Genomic DNA, 24,311 nt, shown 5'->3' with positions numbered 1-24,311 from the left:
TAATAACTACTCCTTGGTGAAAAAAAATGGCAAAGGAGAGTATAATTATATGTTTCTAGAGGAAATAAAAAACAAGGGCAAGTGTAATTATTTAATTGTACATAGTAGGAATGACCCGTACATTTCAGGAAGCAATAGGACTCCCTTGAAATTTTTGTGAAGTATGTAGTCATGTCTCAGAGTGCAGAAACCCTAATTAGAATCCCATAAACAATCAGAGATCACTGAGAATCCAACTTTTTCTTCCCAATAGGGAGTTCATTCATATAGGTGGACTGTGAGTTTTTTATGTGGTTATATTTCACTCTTTGCTTTAGTCAGTAGGAACCCTAAAGGTGAACTTCTGGCCCATCTCTAGTGATTCTGGTATGCCCTTTTGTGTATGAACTCTAGTCTTGGCTTCTTTTACTCTCAAATGCCTTCTATTTATACTCTGTAGCATGTATTTTGGTAATTTATCACCAACCTTTCCTGGAACACAGTGGGATGTAAGTAACTTACCAAATAAATACATGAATACATGAATGGATATACAAAAACTATGATGAATAAAATTAGATGTAGCCATAGTTTAGGCACAGTTTAGGTGCCTCACTCCATATATGGTCTGTGTGTCACCCTGAGGGGCAGCCTGAGTGGGGGCCCTGCTACATCTGCTTCTTTCCCCTGCTTTGCCCCAACCACCAAGGTGGTCCCTCCTAGTTGTATATGGCATCCAGATTTTATTTCAAGGAATGGTTTTGTTGCAACAAAAAGCATCAATCAGGCTGTACACTACACACTCAATACACAAGCATCAGCTGGTCATACTCGTCCAGTGACGGTGTGGGGTCTCCACTCTTCACTTAGTCCTGCAGCCCAGGGTTCGGGATCCAGGCACGTCAGGAGGTCTCTACCGTTGCTTCTCTGACGGCATCTCTAAAGAGGCAGAACGCTGCTTGAACACTATCATCAGATACCCACAAACCTCAGAAGTATTTTAGAGGGTGAAGAAGCAGAGATGACCATTTCTCTAAATCATTCCTCCTAAATAGAGGAAGTAGTAGATCACGAATTCATTTTGCCACTAGAAAAGTAGATAAAAATACTGTGATCCGGTAATGCCCGCTTGCTCTCCCCTAAGTGTGCCAAGCCTTAGCGGGGGATAGCAGGTCCTTGGGCTGCCATGTGCTTGGATATATGTTGCACACACTGCATGTGTGCTGGAAGCCGGGGCATCTTGCCAGTTGCAGTGGTTCAGGATCCATTCTGATTGCTGCTCCCCAGTGAGGCAGGAGGTGTCGCTTTATAAGGGACACAAACATTCCATTGCCGCCTTCTTCTTCTTTTTTTTTTTTAAGATTTTATTTATTTTAGAGAGAGCGAGCAAGAGTGAACAGCAGAGGAAGGACAGACTCCGCACTGAGCACAGAGCTTGATGTGCCCACAACCCCGAGATTATGATCTGAGCCGAAATCAAGAGTTGGATGCTTAACGGACTGGCCCGCCCAGGAGCCCCAACCCACTGCCTTATTTTCTCTCAAAGCTTTGTTCCTATTGCCGACAACAAGCACACACTATTGTGTTTAGTTGTATATAGTCCAGTTGGACTGAGTTCCTTAAGTCAGGACTTTCATTATCTCTCTCTGCATTCCTGACTCCCAGGATATGCTTGGCACACAATAAAGCAATAATTAGATGAGTCAGAATTACATGAGGTCAGGTCTCACAAGTCCTTTGTTCCACCAGCTACGGTATGCTTGATTATTCAGTGACCAAGTATCAGCGAGCTTTCTTGTGTGAGGTGTCGTACCACGCACTGGCTAGAACACTTTTGAAATGAGCTATGACTCAGCAGACAGCCAAACCTAATATGACCCAGCAGGAACCACAGCCTTAGTGGAAAGCTCCTAAAAAAATACCTACTTTCCTCTCTCATAAGGAGTACCTGTGGAGCTCCAGACTTTATTTTTTTTTTCCTTCCAGTCTGGGGTCAAGAAAGGGGAGAAGGCACATGACACACCCAGGACCTGCATTCAACGCACTCCACAGGATACCGTAATAAGACCAAATAATAAACTTTAATTTGAGTATATTACAGTACAATATAATAATTCTTTTAAAGTACAAAAATAATTAAAAATGTTTTTCCATTTGCAATTCATCTTTGCTACCAACTATAAATAGAACATGGATGTCTTGAACTGTACACATGACGCTACATTTCTCAGCCTCACCCTCTTCTCTGCCCAGTCATCACGTATCAGAATAAAACCGCCAGGCAACACGGCTCTGCAATCTTGAGACTCTGCCGACGTGTTTCAGGAGTAGCTATCCTTACTACAGAATTGGATGGTATCCCTCTTAAACTAGTCCTTATGCTTTTTTGGCTCACTTCTATAGATTAAACACTTTCTAAAAATCAGTTTAAAATTCCAGGAATTGCTATGTTTGGAGTATCTGCTTTTCTCAAAAGACTGGGAAATGGCTGGGAGATGCTAGAGTGTTAAATTCAACAAAAGCTCATTTAAAAGTAAATCACCATCAGTAGAAAAGCTTATCAAGTATAGGAGATTTGAAAATAATCGCAATTAACCGGAAGACAAATTTTATTGCCAAAAGCCACAGAGGTGTTCTATCTTTTTCCACTACTATGTTTACTAGTATTTTAAGTGAGCGTTAAGTAAGAATCACAAGATAATTCAAAAATTAGAGCAGGTTCTGCCCAGCTCTGATCCACCAAGTACCTTAGATGCCGAGAACCAACTACTGAAAAAGTAGGAACAACATTAATGAGAAAGTAGAAGCTTTGGCATACAAAAAATAATGTAATTTTGTTTTCTAAAATTCAGTTATTCACGCCAGTTTGTTTTGACTTGTGCTCTGAACTGATTAGAACTGGGTCTAAGACAAAAGACAGGAACTGAAAGGACCCCTTGCAAATGTCCAGAAGGTAGAGGCTACCTGCAGTCACTGATGTCTCCTGAGCTGCCCCTGGCCCTGTCCCTGGCCCCGTTCTGTACAGCTCAGCCACAGAGCATGCCGCGGCGTGGGTCCAACAACCGAGGCAATGCTTACGTGAGGTCTCGAAGCTGTCTGTTGTGCTCCAGGAACTAGGACGGACTTTCAGTTCCACGGTGGATAGGGATGGCTCTATACTTGGTACACCTGTAACTCTGCGGACCTTAAACTCATAGGAACAAAATACATGGTGTAGGAACAAAGGTAATCCGGTACAGAAAAACATGTATGTCTATTTTCTGAAAAATCAGTTGTTGAGTCTAAAACTGCTCAGCTGTATAATAGGTATATGTTGCGAGAGCTCCGAAACATGGGGCTGGAACATGCCATGACTTAGGATAGAGTCCGGCCATGAGGACCTTCCTCAAAGAGCTCTGCAGAGTTCACGCTTTGTTATCATTACATTAATAAACAGCCACACTGCATACATATAATCTATGTAGCCCTCCTTTCAAAATTGATATTTATTCAGCACAATATATGAAAAAAGTCCCTATTTTGTTCCCTAAAATATAATGGAGAAGTGACTAATGCAATTTGTATACTATTTCTTGAATACCTTTCAATGTACCACACAGACTGTTTTCATAGTACTCACCTTTTAAAAAACTCCACTACTCCTGTTACCACTGTAACATGTTATTTATCATCAGAATTACTGCAAGAGTAATCCCCAGAATCCATTATCTATTAACGAGTTTGATAAAGGATCTTACTGGCCCTCTTAGAATCATAGCGCTATTTATAACTTTTGCTCTCCCAATTCAAAAATGCATCATGAAAGTCTTAATGGAATTCCCCAGTAAAATGGGATAATGTACAGATGGCTAAGATGAAGACGACAGAATGATGGTGACTCTTGAGCATTAAAGGCATTTGTCCTTGCAGCCAGAGGAAAATGCCAGAATGCCAATATTAAAAAAAATTATTCCATTCTCCTTAAAGTCAGTTAATTATGTAAGAGTTCTCTGAGTACTTTTGGAAGAAAGGCACCAGACAAGTCCAAAGTCTTATTGCTAGTTGGATCATACAGGAGCCACAGGGCAGACCATGGCATTTAGCTCAGCCAGGAGGCTAGTTCTAAGCAAGTCAGTCACTGATCTTGAGGGTCGAGGGGCAAGGAAGAAAATGTCAGAGAACAGCCCTGCGTTTCATATTAAACGTGAGGAAAATGCTTTCCATTTACACATCCAAGTGGTGACTGGTTCCCTCAGACTCTGGAGCTATTTTAGACAGGCACTCTGTTTTCTTTGGCCCATTTCTTCATGATCCGGATGATGTACTCCACCTGGGTGTTACCCGTGCTTCTCAGTAAATGGAGCACTTCTCGAAGGGTCTCTCTGAGGAAAAGATTTGAAAGGACAAAGTGTGTCAATACAGCATGTGAACTAAGAGGAAAAATGAACTCGTACTTGTTCCTCACATACTTCCAGCAGGACGTCTTCGGTGATAGACTATGTCACTACATATTCACAAGCCAGTGATGAACTTCCAAGCCTTCCATTTTTATGGTGACATAGTAAAACAGGAATTCTTTCTTTCTTTCTTTTTTTTTTTTTTAAAGATTTTATTTATTTATTTGACAGAGAGAGTGAGAGATCACAAGTAGGCAGAGCAACAGGCAGAGATAGAAAGGGAAGCAGGCTCCCCGCTGAGCAGAGAGCCCGATGTGGGAAGCCTGCTTCTCCCCCATCTCTCTCTGCCTGCATCTCTGCCTACTTGTGATCTCTGTCAAATAAATAAATGAAATCTTAAAAAAAAAAAAAAAAAGAAAACCAAATTTAGTTTTAAGTATTTTCATTTTTGTTACAAATGGAGCTGTATGCTATTTAATTTTATATAATCTACTGTCTTGGTACTTCCTGGAATATGGGAAGGTGAAAGAAAAAAGAATGATCAACCATACCCACTCCATCCCTAATTCTTCGAAGCCTAAATTAAAAGACATGAAAAAGCCAATAGGTAAAGGAAAGAATAGAAGAGATTGAAAAAGACTTCTATGAAAATGACAATTCATCTGGATCCAAATATAGATATTGCTTTTATATTTGAAAGCCATAGTATGTTCAATGTCCCTAGTACATATGATTAAGAATGACCCGATTTTACAACATGAAAAATTTCTGGAGCGAAAAGGTCATATAGAAATATGAAACATCTTAATCTTCTGTTCATCATAAACATCATTATAGCTTTGGGTTTTTAGAGGATGGCATCCAAGAAAGCAATTCTTTTCCTTTACAAACCTGCAAAAGAACAGAGGTAGTGTCTCTTGTCTGATTACTTACTTGGGTTCTCTCCCAGCTAAGATCATCTGGAAAATACCCACACAGGCACCCCTCTTGCCTTCCCAGTATTCAGGGTTGGGATCCAGCCTCTCTAGGACATCAAAAGCTTTGGCTGAATAGTAGAACTGGCCCATCTGATTAAAAGAAAATATTGTGATAATACTTATATTCAAAAGATTGCATGGAATGAAACTAAATGTAAAGATACTGTTTAAAAAGAACAGTATAAAAAAATGTATGGTTAGTGATAACATCAGTTAGCAAACTAGATAGAACTTCAATTTCTTATTAAAACAAAAAGGAAACTCACAATTTGAGACGTGGTTCGATTTACACCAACTTACCTTTATCCAGTTTTCAACAATATAACATTTTTTTCTACATACAGTCAAATTATGCTGTAATCAACACATGTATCATTTCTTCTAATTATAGTATAATCTTGATAAAGTGATAATTGTGATTTGAGCAGGGTATCATTCCAGTTTCCTTCATACATTCTGTAGATGACTACTATCATTCATTTTATGCTAATCTGATCATGTTCAACCCAAGAGAACATTATTTTCCCTGACCTTGTTCCTAAATTCTCAAAATGCCTAGATGGATACTACTAAACACCAAATCTTCTAAATGTTTAATTCATTTTGACAGACCTCTTTCCCAAATACATGACACATTTCCTTGGCCTCATAGTGCATGTCTAATACCACTAAATTCTCTTTAGATGAGTTTTCTTTCCTCCTTTCTTTTTTAAAAAAGATTTCATTTATTTATTTGACAGAGATTGAGAGAGCACAAGCAAGGGGAGTGACAGGCAGAGGGAGAGGGAGAAGCAGATTCCCTGCTGAGCAGGGAGCCTGATGCAGGGTTTCTGGGATCACTCTGGGATCATGACCTGAGCCAAAGGCAGATGCTTAATTGACTGAGCCACCCAGGCGCCCCTAGATGAGTTTTGTTGACCAGCCATTATAAATGTAGTGTTGCCATTTCACTGAAGGCTTCAAACTACTAGGCCATCCCTTTTGTTCAGGGTGGCTGAATCACCTCTCGAAATTCCTGTAAACTGTTGTCCTAAACCTTTGCCAATTTCCTGAAAATCTCTATTGTACTCTTAGCGTTTTTCTGTCTTTCAGGGAAAACACAACTTTCCTCCCTCCAATTCAAGTTATATTTGTATTCTCACTGATCCTTCCCTCATTTCTGCCCATTTCACAGGAAGAAGTGTTCTTATTACTTTTCAAGGTTTCTTCCTATGATCTATTCAAATTACTTTTGGTAAAATAACAATGTGAACGGTGTATGAAACACAAATGTACAGTTCAGTGCCTATAACCTGAATGCAAATGTAACCATCACCTAGGTCAAGAAACAAGACTTTGACAGCAAAACAGAAGCTCTGTGTTTCCCTTCCAGACCACAACCTTCTCCTTCCTTCCAGAAGCAACTACTATTCCAACGTTTATAGTCATCAGTTTTTGACTGTCAAAATCTTTGTTGTTGTTTTTTTTTTACAATTTTATGTATATACCTTTAGACAATATAATTAAATTTTGCCTCTCAAAATTTTATCTCTAAGAATACCATAAATATTCTTTTTTGTCTTACATATGTTAAGATGTAATATCTTAACATATATATGCATCTATATTGCTGGATATAACTCTGGTTGGTTCATTTCTTAGAACATTTTATTTTGAAACAATTCTAGATTTACAGGAAATTATGAAGATAGTACAAAGAAGTCCCATGTTCCTTTCACCCAATTCCCCCAGTTATAGCTTACATTAGTGCAATATCACCGGATCAAAACCAGGAAGCTGACATTGCTACAGTGCGTGCATATAGTTCTGTCATTTTATCAAATGTGCAGACTCACGTAACTAGCATTGCTATCAAGATACAGAACTATTCCATCACCACAAGGCTGTGCTACCTGTAAATAGTCAGTCATGTGTGCTCCCCTCCCTGCTCACCAGCCCTAACTCCCAGCAATAACCAATTTGTTCTACATCTCTAAAATTCTATAATTTCACAAATGTCATATATACGTATATATATGAAATCAAGCAGTACAGGACCCTTTGAGATTGGCTTTTTCACTCAGCATAATGTCCTTGTTATTCCTTGTTAATCCAGGTTATTTTGGCACAGCATAGGAAATATAGTCAATGGTTTATAAGAGTGTATGATGACAGATAGTAGCTAGACTTGTGAGCATAGTGTTGTTGAATCACTATGTTGTACACCTGAAACTAACGTGCTATTGTGTATAACTATACTTCAGTTAAAAAAAATCTGAGTTACGGAATGCCTGGGTGGCTCAGTCAGTTAAGTGTCTGCTTTCAGCTAAGCTCATGATCCCAGGGTCCTGGGATAGAGTCCAACATAAGGCTCAGCAGGGAGCCTGCTTCTCCCTCCACCCACTGCTTCCCCTGCTTGTGCGCTCTCTCTCCCTCTGACAAATAAAGTCTTTTAAAAAAAAAAAAAGATAGTTGGGGTTGCCTTGGTGGTTCAGTTGGTTAAGTATATGCCTTCGGGTCAGGTCATGGTCCCAGGGTTCTGGGATCAAGCCCTGCATTGGGCTCCCTGCTCAGTGGGTAGTCTGCTTCTCCATGTCCCTCTGCTGCTCCCTGACTGGTGCTCTCTCTTTCTCAAATAAATAAATAAAATCTTTAAAAAATAAATCCGAGTTACTGTGTGTACCAAAGGTTTGCTCCTATTATATAACTCTGAAAAAGCAGGTGGGACCTCCACCTAAAGTTTGGTTTGTATGCCAAGAGCGATATTGCCACACCCAGAGAGCATGGAAAGATTTATTACTTATATAATTGAGGCCCGTGGGGGAAAGTAGGCCAGGCCTCTCAAGCAGGTCCAAAATGGCCTGAGAGAGCAAGCAAGAAGACTGGCTGGGTTTTTATTGTGGTTGGGGGTGGGGCTGGGATGAGGTTCCCAAGCAGGAACAGGGGCTTGTGTGGTTTGAACCACTTGATGTCATCAGAGAAGGGACTAGCATTTCTTATCACTTTGTCCAGATGTGGGGCACAAGAGGAAGAGGAAAGGGTGAGGCTTAAAAGCTGTCAACAGTCAAACATCGAGAAATGGAGTCAGGCTTATCATCACCATTCCTGTTTATTAATGAATAGTAGTCCATGCCAAACCAGTTTGTTTAACCATTCACTACTGCAGGACACTTGGATTACTTCCAGTTTTTGGTTATTACAAATAGAGCTGCTGTTGACATTGGGAATAGGTATTTGTGCAGACACAGGGTTTCATTTCTTTGGGATAAATGCCCAGGAAAGTGATTGCTGGATCGTATGTTAAGCATATGTTAACCACCTATTTCACAGTATATTATCTTTTTCATCTTTTTACTTTCAACCTACCTATGTCATTGTATTTGAAGTGAGTTTCTGTAAAAAGAACATAGATTAGTTATGGTTTTTTATCCACTCTGTCAATGTCTGTCTTTTAATTGGTATATTTAGACCATTTACATTTAATGCAATTATTGCCATGTTAGGACTTAATTCTGCCTTTTTTTTTTTCCTATTTGCTTTTTCTGTTTTTCCTAGATATCTTGCACATGTCTCTGTAGTTTGCAGCTGGAGAAAGATGTGATTGTGCAATTAGCAGAGAGGAAGGGCAAAAAAGTCTAGGCTTGACCTCTCCAGTCTTCTCCTATACATGTCTTTTTCCTGCTTTTTCTGTATTATAATAAGTCTTAGCCACAAGTGTAACTCTGAGTCATGTGAACCCTTCCAGTGACTCACCAAAGCAGTGGGTGGCCATGGGACCACCGAGACAGTAGGTTATGCTAAATTGTTTTTCAAGGTCGTTATCTTCCTTTGATCTTTACCTCATCTTCCTCTCATCTCTTTTAGGGTCTTCCTCCATCAGAAATGTTCCTACTCTATTGGATCTTTAAACTCACTGTTCAACAGCTCCTCTGCATAAAGATACACTCTGAACTTATATTCTAAAAGAAAAAAACTCTCCCTCCACCTGCAAAAATACTTCCCAACCCCAAACCCATAACCTTGTTTTTCCTTTTAAGTTAGCAACACATTTCTCCCTTACTGTGGTCTATACTCACTGAATCTGCTTTCTAATCTCATTCTCTTCTCTACCCACTATTGTTTTCTCAAATCTCATACAGCTCCATCAGGTTGCATATTTGACATCCTCTTTCCTTGGCTTTTGATATAACAGGAACAAGAAAAACAGGAATGAAGAGTACTTTTCTCCCCCTCCTGGTTCTTTTCTTTCTTTTATGTCCATCTTCACCCTCTGTCTCCGTCACTCTACCTATCCTTTAAGTACTGGTGTCCATGTGGTTCCTCATCCCATTTACTGGTTAACCTCCATTCTCTCCCATCCTCTGCTGCTTCTGCTACTCCTATTACTCCTAGTACTATCACCACCTCCACCATTAACTACTGCTAACTTTTTTTCCTCTCTCTCTCTCTCTTTCTTTCTTTCTTTTTTTTTTTTAAGAGAGAGCACATACACATGGCTGGGGAAAGGGGAGGGGCAGAGAGGAGGGCGGAGAGGAGAGGAGAGGAGAGAATCCTAAGCAGGATCCATGCCCAGCATGCGGAGCCAATTCCACGACCATGGGATCATGACCTGTGCCAAAATCAGGAATTGGATGCTTAACTGACTGAGCAATCCAGGTGCCCCTATTAACTTCTAAAACTACATTTCTAACCCTGACCTTTCACATGAATACCTGAGCTCCAGAATTTGAGGCTAATTTGTCAAAAAGCTTTTTATCTATAGGTTAGGACCCAAAAGTCCTCCCTCCTTCTCCCTTCCTTGCCAACTCCACCCCCACCGCCACACACACATACACAGACCCACTCCCGCATACACACATAGAGTCCCAGTCCTTTACTAAATCTGATTGCTTTTTTATTCTTTTTCTAGTTCCTTTGTCTCTCCTGTCTATAATTTGCACTTAAGTATTCCCCAAGGTTTGGTTTGCAACTCTATACTCTTCTCACTTTCCTACCCTACCTGGGTGATCTTTTTTCCAGGGCTTTAATTACTATTGAAATGCTGATGAGTTCTCCAAATCTAAGTCTCTAGATGTCAGGAGACATCCTTCTTGAGCTTCAGAACCAAGTTTCCAACTACCAGATGAATATCTCTACTACTCACACACGACCTTTAGAAATCTAAAACCACCTCTCTAAATCATTGTTTCATATATATTGTTTCATATTTCATTTTTATGTATACATACTTGATATACATGTAAAACCCTGAAATGCTATCTCTGAGCTCATTTTGTTCATAAAAGGGATGACATTCCATTTTTTAAAAAATTTTATTTATTTATTTAAGCTCCCAACATGGAGCCCAAAATGGGCCTGAGCTCATGACCATGAGATCATGACCTGAGCTGAGATCATGAGTCAGCTACCAAACCAACTGAACCACCCAGGTGCCCCTAAAGATTTTATTTTATTATTTTTTAATACTTTATTTTAAAGATTGTATTTATTTATTTGACAGACAGAGATCACAAGTAGGCAGAGAGGCAGGCAGGTGGTGGGGTTGGGTGGGGGGGAAGCAGGATCCCTGCTGAGCAGAGACCCTGATGCGGGGCTCGATCCCAGGACCCCAGGATCATGACCTGAGCCGAAGACAGAGGCTTTAACCCACTGAACCACTGAACCACTCAACCACCCCCAAAGATTTTATTTTTAAGTAATCTCTACACCCAACGTGGGGCTTGAACTCACAACCCTGAGATCAAGAGTCCCATGTTCTTCCAACTGAGCCAGCTAGAGCCCAGGGATGACATTTCTGGTAGTTCTATGTGAATCCTCTTACCAATGGCCATTTAATCTCTAGGACACTTCTCCCTAATAATTAATTAGTGTAGTATGTGACACTGATCTTCAGTTTTCCCTTTAGCTCTCACTCAGACTCACCTTGTAGCAGTCATTAGCAATGAGCTGTAAGAGGCTAAACGACTCGCCAGAGGTTTCCATCTTAAGATAAAGTTCCCAGGCTAGTCTTGGTTTCTTGTTCATGATATCTACAAAAGGACGGAAAGATTTTTGCCTCTTAAATGTATAGGAAATCTAATTCTGCATCTTGCTATTCTTTGGCTTTGGTTTTAGTTTCCAAACAGACAGAGAAATGGTAAACATCACTCACGTAGAAAGTTTGCAATGTTAGCATTAAGCTGATTCTCCACCAGAACTCTACCATATGTACAATACTTAAGTTAGGATTTACATAATTATATATTTCTAGACTGGGTTGATTTCCAGTTGGTCCCTTTGCTCATCTGCTTAAAAGTCATGTATCATTCATTCAATCCTACTTATATAGTTTCAGCCTCACTTAGAACACCAATTGCTGCTTGCTCCTGATTTTAAACACTCTGTGAACATTTGAAATGCAAGGGGAAAAAAAGAAGCAAGAAAAGATAATGAAGGGAGAGGGAAAGAGATCGTAGGTTCCATAATATACAAAATATTATGTTTTTGATATTTTATCACTTCTCAGGCCTGCTTCATAACGAAAAGGTAAAATTAGCAACAGTATCACTTAACAAAGAACCCTGTAAACTGACATTCTGGAAACTTTAACAGGGCTGATAGAAAAACTTGGCATCTTTCAGGACTGTTCATGCTAGCTCAACATCGTAGGGTAGAACTAATCACAAGGTAAATGTACATAATACATGAACAGGACCATCCTCACAGAGCAGCATGAACAATGCTCAATTTCAGTGTTTACTCATTCTACAAAACAAAATTAGAACTCTTCACTGTAATTTCCATCCAGAAGATTATGCAACAGAGAAGAAAAAGAGGATTCCTCTGTAACATTTAAAAGAAGACTCACAGCACCGAGCCAACCAACTGAGGTAAATGTAATCATTTTTCATCTTCTCACTTTGGATTAAAAGGAAAACCTGCAAGAAGAAGAAAGAAAAGAAATAAATATGAAGATATTTTTGTCGTAAAAATACCTTATCGGCTTGCCTTAGGTTAATACTTAGTGTTGCCTTCCAGATGGTCAAATTCTCCTCACGCTGCTAAGAAAAGGACAAAACTGTGGTGATGTTGACACACCACTCTCAGTTACTGATCTCAGAAGCTGGCTGAAGAAATTTGGTAAGGATAAAGAAGATATGAACAGAATAATTAACAACCACATAACACCTACTTTGTTCAAGGACACATAATCATGTTACTGGGCAGTAAAGCAAGTCTCAACAAATTTTGAAGGACTGGTGTAATACAGAGCACACTGGATGACCACAATATGATTAACTTATAAATCAAAATGAAATAGTCTGGGACACATTTGAAAATTATGACACACATTTTAAAATAACTCACAAAGAAGACATAATGTAAGGTAAAAATTAGAATTTGAATAATAAAAGGAAAAACTTGCTAAATAATAACAAAATCTAATTGAATAATTCAATGGAATTGCTTTGAATGATTCAGGAAAATCAATTCATGGAGTTAGAAGTCATAGTGATTAGCCTTGGGAGAAAGGAACGGACTCAAACAGTAAGATGACAGGGTTTTTACAGGGTTAAGGTAATACTGTTTCATGATCTAAGGATGGATTATTTGGGTATGTTGACTTTAAAAATTCATCAAACTGTATACTTTGATTTGGATACTTTTCTCAATGTATGTTATGCTTTTATAAAATATAGCAGAAAAAGAAAAATAGTAATATGGTTTAAAAATCTATATGTCCCTCACACTGTATTTCTTAATGTAACCTAAGGACAAAGGAACTTTTCATAATCCTTTGCCCCTGAACATTTTATTTCAGTGAGAAAAAGATAAAAATGTTTTTATATTTTTTCAAGTTTTTATTTAAATTCCAGTTAGCTAATATATGGTATAATATTACTTTCAGTTGTAGAATTTAGTGATTCAACACTTTACAACACTCAGTGCTCAGCACAAGTACACTCCGTAATTCCCATCACCCATTTAGCCCATCCCTCACCCCTCCCCTCCAGCAATCCCCAGTTTGTTCTTTATTGTTAAGACTGTTTTATGGTTTGCCTCTTTTTTTTCTTCTTTCCTCTATGTTCATCTATTTTGTTTCACTCTGGAAAACAGTATGGGAATTCCTCAAAAAGTTAAAGGATAATCATGTTTTTATTTTTTTTTTATTTTTTATTTTTTTAATTTTTTTTTTTTAATCATGTTTTTAAATAGAAACATTTGAATGCATCAAAAGCATGTACCCACCTCTTCACCCTCACTTGTGTTGCCTGTGGCAGCTTTGGCTTGGGCATAATTAAAGTTAAAGATGTCATCATTGTAGAAGTAACTCTGAAAAACATCCCAAGAATAGGTCACATTGAATATTAACATACCAATATAACATATCAGTTATACTAGACAAACTCAAAAATAATTTTAAGGAATTAGCTAACACCATCGATGCCACTGAAGTAAAAGGGACATCTCTAAAAGTTTAAGATTTTATTTATTTATTTATTTATTTTAAAGATTTTGTTTATTTATTTGAAAGAGATCACAAGTAGGCAGAGAGGCAGGCAGAGAGAGAGAGGGAAGCAGGCTCCCCACTGAGCAGAGAGCCCGATGTGGGGCTCGATCCCAGGACCCTGAGACCACGACCTGAGCCGAAGGCAGAGGCTTTAAACCACTGAGCCACCGAGCCGCCCCTATTTATTTATTTATTTTTTAAGATTTTTATTTATCAGAGGGAGAGAGAGAGAGCACAAAGCAGGGGGAGTGGCAGGCAGAGGGAGAAGCAAGCTCCCTGCTAAGCAAGGATCCTAAATGTGGGACTTGATCCCAGGACTAATAATGACCTGAGCCGAAAGCAGACTCTTAACCAGCTGAATCACCCTGGCATCCCTCTAAAAATATCTTTTTTTTTTTTTAAAGATTTTATTTATTTATTTGACAGTAGATGGAGAGGCAGACAGAGAGAGAGAGAGAGGGAAGCAGGCTCCCCACTGAGCAGAGAGCCCGACACGGGACTCGATCCCAGGACCCTGAGATCATGACCTGAGCTGAAGGCAGCGGCTTAACCCACTGAGCCACCCAGGCGCCCCCCCCTCTAAAAATATCTTACTTCTGACACATTATATATAGTATTTTGTAGACAAACTCATCTAAAAAATTCTATACTAACCTTAAATGAGTTGAGGTAAATCAAGACATCATCAAATTGCTTCAGCAGAAAGAAACAGGAAGCCATGCACTGCCTCCCAGGTATTGTATCTGAAATGGAATGGGAAAAGAAACTTATTATTAAACTTACTCAGGTATATTCATGAAACTGAAAGTTCTCTTTGGCTGAAATTTTGGTTACTTTATAATTTAGGGATAGGAATGTACTACAAGACATCTTTCCAGATTCTGAAATTATAGATTCTATTCAGGGGACAAAACCTCAATATAATGGAGGTTACTGTACTTGAGAGTAACCAATAATCTCTCTCGGGGCTAACTCACAGACTCCAGAATGAACACACACCATGCAGACTACAGTATTCCTCAGATGTTCTTCCAAGGCTTTGAGTCTCCTACCCACTCTGACACATGCACATTCAACTATCATGTCTTCGTCTCCATCATCACTCATCTAAGACAACTTAGCACTTCCAGTCTCAAATGGAGAAATCATTTGTCACGGAACCATCTGGTCCAACTTTCTGTCTGTTATTAGATTCCTGTTTCAGATAGTAGAGAATGAGTATAGCCCCTCACCCTTGGCACTGGCACTCCTATTCATTCTTGCTCTGTTCAATTTTCCCCCCGTAGCACTTATCACAGTCAGATATACTATATAACCGCTTTCTTTATTGTATTTATTGTCTGTCCAACTGGACTGTATGTCTACAAGGATGGAAGACTTATTTTGTTTACTATATTCCCAACACTTCAATAAATTTTTGTTGTATGAATGAGTCAAATGAAGAAGGAAGTATTATTCAATAAATGGTTTTGGTGAAACATCTGAAAGAAAATGAATATCCAGGGGTGATAAAAATGTTTCACAACTAGTTCACCACAAATACTGTTCATCAGAATAGATGCTGGCCCTAGACAACTGGTACAAACAGTCATACCAGTTCATACTGGCTAACTATCAACCCTTTTTTTTTTTTAAAAGATTTTATTTATTTATTTGACAGAGAGAAATTACAAGTACACTGAGAGGCAGGCAGAGAGAGAGAGAAGGAAGCAGGCTCCCTGCTGAGCAGAGAGCCCGATGCGGGACTCGATCCCAGGACCCTGAGATCATGACCTGAGCCGAAGGCAGCGGCTTAACCCACTGAGCCAGCCAGGTGCCCCGCTATCAGCCCTTTTAATAGCCTTTTCTGAAATCTTACACTCAATCTTTTTTTTTTTTTTTTTTTTTTTTTTTAAAGATTTTATTTATTTATTTGACAGAGATCACAAGTAGGCAGAGAGGCAGGCAGAGAGAGAGGAGGAAGCAGGCTCCCTGCTGAGCAGAGAGCCCGATGTGGGACTCGATCCCAGGATCCTGAGATCATGACCTGAGCCGAAGGCAGCGGCTTAACCCACTGAGCCACCCAGGCGCCCCTCAATCTTGACTGATTAAATCAATACTTTAATAATAAAATAAAGCAACAAACTACTGATGGAAAATATAAGTGAAGATTATATAACTGTGGGGGCATGAAAGCACTTTCTAAAATAGATACCAATGTAAAATATCATTTTAAAAAGATAAGCTTCGGGGCACCTGGGTGGCTCAGTGGGTTAAAGCCTCTGCCTTCGGCTCAGGTCATGATCCCAGGGTCCTGGGATCAAGCCCCACATCGGGCTCTCTGCTCCACGGGGAGCCTGCTTCCTCCTCTCTCTCTCTGCCTGCCTCTCTGCCTACTTGTGATCTCAGTCTGTCAAATAAATGAATAAAATCTTTAAAAAAAAAAAAAAGATAAGCTTCAATAAGATTTAAATATTTTATATCTGAAAAGATAGCATAGGCAAAATTAAAAGGCAAATGACCCACGAAAAAATATTCATGACATGATGAAAGTTGAATATATAAAGAGCTCTTGAAAAATCAATAAAAGTTAAAATTTCAAATAAAAAACAGAATCAAATTTTAAAAACCCACATGAAGTAAAGATTACATTTATTCTCTTCTATTTATACAATCTCTCATCCCACTTGAGCTGAGATGTTGAGAAGAGCTAACCCAATTTTCTCTCCTCTGTCTCTCCCACAGAATTTCCTACTTGATACTTTGATACTTTGCTTTCAAGGCTGACACATGTAACCCTGAACAGAGATTCAGACTTCACCAGTCAATATATGACCAACTCCAATTATGAATCATGTGAATGAGTATTGATTTCAGACATACCACACTCACTCGCTGACCCTCCCACCAGCTGGAAGAACTGCTGGGCAATTTTCATATGGTCCCTCTGAAAAACAAAGCAGAGCTGAGATAGCTGACAGAAGCTGAAAATGTTTTATTTGTATCACACATTATAGTTTTAAAATATGTGCCAGGATTTAAGATACATCCTTGTCTTACATCCTCTCCCAAATAAACTCTTATTAGCATAAGCACTAGAGAATCATAACCTGAAACTAAATTTAAACCTACCCTGGGTCAGATAAAAAAAAGAAGAAAAAAATATGTGATTCCCTAAACTCTATCCCAAAAAGTAACTTCATTAAAGGACTCAGTCATTTAGTCATTCATTCACACATTCAACAGATACTTATTGTTTTTTTTTTTTTTTTTTTTTTACTTACTGTTCTTTGTATGTATGTATGATCTGATCATACATCAGATCTTGTGGTAGGAGCCATGGTTGTAACAAGGACTATTAATTCAATACACTCATTCACTTATTCAATAACTATTTAGTGCCTATCCATTATATGAGGCACTGCAGAGTGAGCAAAACATAAAAATATTTATTTATATCTACTTTGTTCCCAAAAGGACTTAATGTGCCATAGTCAGATGGATAAGAACTTAATTTTAAACAGCGTTTTAAAATATTTATAAAGTATTTGCCAAAGAAACAATTATCTCCATTTTACAGATGCCAAAATTATAGCTCAGGGATCTGCAAGGTTAACCAAACTCACTAAAAATAAGAATGAAGCTATGCAACGATTTTCAATTATTATTAGATATAAATGCTGCTTAAAATTTGGGCTTTTAAAAGATGAAGCAGCAATTCTTAGGGTTAAAGCTTTCTCTCTCTCTCTCTCTCTCTCTCTTTTTTGTCTTTAAATAACATAATTCTTTTTATAATGGAACCTGGGTTGGGGAATATGAAGAAAGGAAAGGAACTGCAGATAAGCCTATTTTTAAGCTCACTGCTGATTAAACTTGAACATTCATCTTGATATTTTCCATACATTATAACTGCAACTATAGATTACCAGTGATTTCATACTCACCGAACCCATTTCCTGGCCAAGGGCCGCATTGACCACTCCTTTGAGGATATACTCCTGCCAACATAGAATAACACTAATTAATTCCCAAAGAATATGTAGCTATGAAATCTTTTTCAAATAAATTTCAACTTGCTACTTTAAATATATTATCAAAAGTTACCCAGAGTCACTTTTCTCTGATCCATCCCTGGCTTGAATGAAAGAATGAGGAGAATTTCATTTGGTTTTCAGGAAAGTGTCCATATAACAGAATTCGCCATATTTGTAAATTCACCACACTGGTAAATTTGTAAAGTCTTAAGCAGAAAAACTCAATGGAAACCTCGAGAAGTTAAGTTTTATTTCAACTCAATGGAAAAAATTAACAATAAAACATTTATGTAATAATTTTTATCACTTTATTAGCCACTGCCATTCTTTATAACCACATCATATATATCATTTTCCACTTCTAATCATATAATAACTTTTATTTGCTAATAATCCTTTTCCTAAAGAAAAAAAGTATCCTCTGATCTCCATTTGTAAGATATTATCTCTTTTGGAGCCCTGGAGTCTCACCTTTATTGCTTTCAGACTTGGCTCTATTCTTTAACAGACACCTTCCTTAGCAGCTTTATAAATTTTTTATGTAGGTACTGTTTTTATGTAAGAGGTTTCATAAAAAGAGCAGTACTAAAGATGCTGAAACTTTTAATACACTTGAGAAATATATCTGTTTAGATTTCATGGGGTCTGGAAAATTTTCAGTCTTTCATTTAGTAAGTGCAATGTCTGTTACATGCTTAGTGTACACAGTGTTGGAAATACAGACACAGGCCCTGACTGCAAAGACTAACAATCTAGTAGGAGAGAAAGAGAAGCTGCAATTATACCAGTGAGATAAGCTTTGATATCTTGTTGGTTCCATCAGCATTTTAGATTTCAGTTTTTTCAAACCTCAACGCTTCAGAGGAAATGACTACATATAAGGGAATTTAAAAACATGAAAAAGTGCAGAATGTTCATTCTCATATTGAAAGTCTCACAGGACATTCCTAAATCAATATATATGGTCTTTCTTGAGATTCTACAAGTCAGAATCTTCTCTAACATGCCTTCCTGATATCCTTCTGAAATTGTACTTTCAACAGAAGTTGGTTAGCAACATGGTAACACATTTTCAATTACCTGAGGAGTAGTAGGTTCCAGATCCTTAATTAAGTTATAAGCTTCTTGTACATCATCTGAAATGCAAGAAATAAGTAGCTATACTAGTCTGTATTCCACAGCAAACCCTTCTGAAACAGTCCTGAAAAGATCCTTCAGCATTCAAACATTCATGGGAGGTATGATTTGTTTTATCTGTCCTCTAACTTTCCATCAAGGTCAATGTGGAATAATTATCCTAAAGATAACCAAGTATCTTAGGAAAACTGTAAGTCATGAAGTACCTAAAAAAATGTTCAAGCTAAGAATACGGTCTGAGTATTATAAAGCAATGGTGTTGTAGTTATATAAGTAAAACTATTGATTTTTAAAAAAGACAATATAGGGGCGCCTGGGTGGCTCAGTGGGTTAAGCCGCTGCCTTCGGCTCGGGTCATGATCTCAGGGTCCTGGGATCGAGTCCCACATCAGGCTCTCTGCTCGGCAGGGAGCCTGCTTCTCTCTCTCTCTCTCTCTCTCTCTGCCTGCCTCTCCATCTACTTGTGATTTCTCTCTGTCAAATAAATAAATAAACTTTAAAAAAAAAAAAAAAAAGACAATATATATGAAGAATGCAGAAGTGAAATGACGTGAAGTTTGGGATTTGCTCTAAGACATTTCAGCAGTAAAAAGGGACAGGCAGGATGGATGAGAGAATGGCAATATTGTGAAGACTGCTGAATCTGGAATGATTTATTTTGTGTATTCATAGTATTTTGCTTAGTTTGAGAAATTTTTTATAATAATTAATTTCTGAAATATATAAAATATTTAACTCTGGTCCAAATGCCTATTTCTTTGTGCTTACATATCAAATAGAACTCTTTTTTTTTTTTTTTTTAAAGATTTTATTTATTTATTTGACAGAGAGAAATCACAAGTAGACAGAGAGGCAGGTAGAGAGAGAGGAAGGGAAGCAGGCTCCCTGCTGAGCAGAGAGCCCGATGCGGGACTCGATCCCAGGACGCTGAGATCATGACCTGAGCCGAAGGCAGCGGCCTAACCCACTGAGCCACCCAGGCGCCCCTCAAATAGAACTCTTTGCAAGTTCATGTTATTTTAATATACACTTACATTTTCCTCAATGAGGGCACCTAAAAAGGCCCACACTCTTAGTCCAGGGCCCACAACACAGTGCCACCACCAATGCATGTTAGCTCCTATCCTGTACTCAACACTGTTAGAGCCAAGACTGTTTAGGTGCATGTCTAACAATTTTAACCTTACTTGGGGGGAGTAAATATCCCAGTCTCTTTGAATCAGAGTATTTCTCATAAGAAGCCAGAAGTACAAAGAAACAGAAAGGCAGACAATTAGAGCAAACACCATTAAAAAACAAAAACAAAAACTCAAGAAAATGTGGATGTGCATTATACAAAGAAAAAGAACCACAAGGAAGGGGAAGGAAAAACAGTAGAAAAACTGAAATAGAATGGGTAGAGAACAAAGGACAGAAAAAGAAGAGGAAGAAAGAAAAACAATGAGGGAGAAGGTTGGAAGCAAAAGAAGAGGAGAGAGAGGATAAAGAGAAAAGACATAACAAATAAGCACCAATAAATTTGTTCTCTCCTACGAACCTGTTGCAAATATATTTTTGGAAGTATTATGGATTTTAAGTTAAGCAAGTAGTTCAGTTAGAGGTTAAATGCTCTAAAATATCTCATTATAAGCAAGACCAAGACAAATTTTTCGTACCTTGACGAAGGTAGTAAATCACTAAGTTTAACCGAGCTTCAGGAATGACATCAACCAGGGGAGGCAAAACCTGCAAAGCCCCTTCACCTCCTCGGAAAACAACCTAAAGATAGAGAAAGTCAGTTATTGTGGCAGTAAGTATGAATATATTTATTGGTGGAAAAGTTTAATTAAGGAATTGCCACTTATAACTGGGTACTCAGTTATATTTTCAATATATTTTTGAAGCTCTCAGTATAGACACCACCTTGACCCCATTGAAAGCAGGCTATTATCTTAATTATAGTAAGTGTAAAAAACAGAACAAAGGCATAAGCCTACTGTATACATTTCCTTTTCATAAGAACTGCAGAAAACTCTTTAAAGTACCCCAAAATTAATAAAACATTTTTCTAGACAGATATTTTGTATCAAAAGCTCCAAGAATGGGGCACCTGGGTGGCTCAGTCAAACATCTAATTCTTCTTTTTTTTTAAAATGGCTTTATTTATCTGAGAGAGAGAATGTGCCCGTGCATGCACAAGCAGGGTTAGAGGCAGAGGAAGAAGAGGCAGAAGCAGACTCCCTGCTGAGCAGAGAGCCTGATTCCAGCACCTTTAGATCAGGACCTGAGCCAAAGGCAGAGGTTTAACCAACTGAACCACCCAGGCTCCCCATGTATCTAACTCTTGATTTTGCCTCAGGTCATGATTTCAAGGTTGTAGGATCAAGCCCAACGGACTCCGCCTGGCATGGAGTCCAAGGATTCTCTCTCTCCCTCTCCCTCTGGCGCTCCCTGCTCTCTTGTCTCTTTTTTTCTAAAGACAAATGAACAAACTCTATGAAGGAATTTATATAACCTTTCTGAGCCTGTTTCCTCATCTCTAAATGGCATTAATGATGCCTACCTATCAGGATTATTAATGAGGGTTGAATGAGTTAAAGTGGGCTAAATGTGTGGTACATAGTAGGTAATATTTAATTAACACAGTAAACACTCATTAGCACCTACTGTATGCATGGGATTGTAGTAAGCACTGGGGTTACAGCAGGAATAATCACTCCTGTCACTATATAGGTTACACTCAAGTGGGGAGACAGCCTCAAACAGCAAACACGTAAGTATTACTTCATTTGACAGTAAATGCTATAGAGAAAAGCTAAAACAAAATACCATTCAGTAAAGCAGGTTTGTGTGCTCTTGTATACCCAGAACCTAGGACAGTGTCTAGCACATAGCAAGTTTTTTCACAAGTAAATATACAGAAATCAAGGCCATCAGATATGAACTACCTAATCTCTCCTTTCTAACTAAAAAATATCCACTTGGTCAGCTTTCTTGATTCTTCTTTGTCTGAGATGTTCCCTTCGTTTGCTAAGGTTAATTTTTTTGTCTTCTTGATCTCCAGACTTAGAAAAAATTAATTCCAGTACAAATTAATATACAGTGTTCTATTAATTTCAGATGTACAATATAGTAATCAACAATCCTATCCATTACTCAGCGCTCATCATGGTAAGTGTAATCTTCATCCCCATTACCGACTTCCCCCTACCCCCATCCGCCTCCCTTCTGCTAATCACCAGCTTGTTCTCTATAGTTAAGTCTGTTTCTTGGTTTGTCTTTTTTAATTTTGTTTCTTAAATTCCATGTATGAGTGAAATCATATGGTATTTGTCTTTGTCTAACTGACTTATTTCACTTGGCATTATACTCTCTAGATCCATCCATGCTGTCCCAAATGGCAAGATTTCATTCATTTTTATGGGTGAATAGTATTCCACGGTAGCCATTGGACTCTATTGTATCCATTCATCTATTGATAGACACTGGGTTGCTTCCATATTTGGCTATTGTAAATAATGCTGCAAAAAACATAAGGATGAATGTATTTTTTTGCATTAGTGTTTTCAAGTTCTTCAGGTAATTACCCAGTAGTGGAATTAGTGTATCACATGGTAATTCAATTTTTAATTTTCTGAGGAACCTCCTTACTGTTTCCCAGAATGGCTGCACCAGTTTACATTCCCACCAATCGTGCACAAGGGTTCCTTTATTTCCACATCCTTGCCAACACTTGTTGTTTCTTGTGTTTTTGACTTTAGCCATTCTGACAGGTGTGAGGTATACCTCATTGTGGTTTTGATTTGCATTTCCCTGATGATCAGTGACGCTGCACATTTTTACATAGTCTGTTGGCTATCTCTATGTCTGTCTTCTTTGGAGAATGTTCATGTCTTCTGATCATTTTTAAATTAGATTATTCAGGAGTTTTGGTGTTGAGTTGTAGAAGTTCTTTTTTCCCTTTTTTTTTTCTCCACACCCAGTGTAGAGTGCAGGGCAGGGATTGAACTCATGACTCTGAGATCCAGACCTGAACTGAGATCAAGAGCCAGACGCTTAATCAGCTGAGCCACCCAGGCACCCCGAGTTGTTTAAGTTCTTTATACATCTTGGATCCTAACCACTTATGGGATGTGTCATTTGCAAATATCTTCTCCCACTTAATAGGTTGTCTTTTTGTTTTGTTGACTGTTTCATTGGCTGTGCAGAAGTTTTTAATTTTGATGTAGTCCCAATATTATTTTTGCTTTTGTTGTGCTTGACTCAGAAGACAGATCTAGAAAAATGTTTCATGGCTGATGTCAGAAAGATTACTACCTGTGCTCTCTTCTAGGATATTTATGGTTCAGGTCTCACATTTAGGTTCTTAATCCATTTGGTATTTATTTTTGTGTATGTTATAAGAAAGTGTTTCAGTTTCATTCTTCTGCATGTTGTTGTCTAGTCCGCCCAACACAATTTGTTGAAGAGAATTTTCCCCATTGCATATTCTTGCTTCCTAATTGACCATATAATTGTGTGTTTATTTCTGGGTTCTCTATTCTGTTCTGTCTGTTCTTATGCCAGTACCACAGTATTTTGATTACTATAGCTCTGTATTCTATCTTGAAATCTGGGATTGTGCTATCTCCAGTTTTGTTCTTTTTTCTTTTTCAAAATTGCTTTAGCTATCTGGGGTCTCTTATAGTTCCATACAAATTTAGGAATGTTTGCTCTAGTTCTGTGAAAAATGCTGTTGGTATTTTTATAGGCATTGCATTAAATCCCTATTTGGGATTTAATTGGGTATTAATTGGGTTAATTAATTAATTAATTAATTGGATATTGGGCTTGTACTACCCAATTGCTTTGAGTAATACAAACGTTTTGACAATGTTTGTTCTCCCAGTCCATGGATCTCATAACTTTTAACTCAATCTGGATCTTATTTCTCTATTAATTATTCTATCTTCATTAGTCCTGGTCCTACTTCTCAGCTTTAAACATACACAAGTGTTTTTGCTTTCTTGAAAAATCTTTCTCTTGGTGTACTGTTCCCCCTGGAGAGTGCCCTATTTTTCTCTTTCCTTTTAATGCCACACTTCAAAACTTTGTGGCTTATTATTCTCTCACTGCTTAACTCCTATTCCCAGCACACTAGTCAACTTACTCGCTTTCTTCCATGTTTAGTTGTCAGGACTGTAGCTATCATTTCTCTTATAAAACTCCTAAATCTGCTCTCAAGTCTTGATCTCTCTCCAAGCTTGATTTCCAGACTACTATCTCTAACACATCACTCTCCACAAAAATTTAAGTTGATAAACTAGATGAGAAGTGAAAGGAGGCAGAAGCTCATAATAGAAATTATCCAGAAAAAATTATATCTGTGATAGAGGCCTGA

The 24,311-nt window shown here is 38.2% G+C and overlaps 1 protein-coding gene across 4 annotated transcripts in view; it reads right to left on the bottom strand.

Annotated features, from left to right (window-relative positions):
- Positions 1 to 2,041: 2,041 nt before the first annotated feature.
- Positions 2,042 to 24,311, bottom strand: part of IFT56 (intraflagellar transport 56) — a 47,239-nt gene continuing 24,969 nt past the window's right edge. For 3 of the 4 annotated variants that reach the window (XM_059171980.1, XM_059171979.1, XM_059171982.1), the window contains 10 exons: positions 20,608 to 20,710; positions 18,896 to 18,951; positions 17,726 to 17,779; positions 16,665 to 16,728; positions 14,457 to 14,545; positions 13,541 to 13,624; positions 12,159 to 12,228; positions 11,234 to 11,340; positions 5,289 to 5,422; positions 2,042 to 4,340 (listed from right to left, as the gene is read on the bottom strand). In XM_059171980.1, the coding sequence (XP_059027963.1) occupies positions 4,229 to 4,340; positions 5,289 to 5,422; positions 11,234 to 11,340; positions 12,159 to 12,228; positions 13,541 to 13,624; positions 14,457 to 14,545; positions 16,665 to 16,728; positions 17,726 to 17,779; positions 18,896 to 18,951; positions 20,608 to 20,710 (873 nt within the window). In that variant the 3' untranslated portion in view covers positions 2,042 to 4,228. The remainder of the gene's footprint in view (positions 4,341 to 5,288; positions 5,423 to 11,233; positions 11,341 to 12,158; positions 12,229 to 13,540; positions 13,625 to 14,456; positions 14,546 to 16,664; positions 16,729 to 17,725; positions 17,780 to 18,895; positions 18,952 to 20,607; positions 20,711 to 24,311) is intronic. The other variant, XM_059171981.1, reaches the window with a different exon arrangement.

The sequence above is a fragment of the Mustela lutreola genome, chromosome 4, assembly GCF_030435805.1.
Source record: "Mustela lutreola isolate mMusLut2 chromosome 4, mMusLut2.pri, whole genome shotgun sequence".
NCBI classification, from domain to species: Eukaryota; Metazoa; Chordata; class Mammalia; order Carnivora; family Mustelidae; genus Mustela; species Mustela lutreola.
Note: the sequence above shows the minus strand (reverse complement) of the source record. Positions and strands in the feature narration are given on the sequence as shown.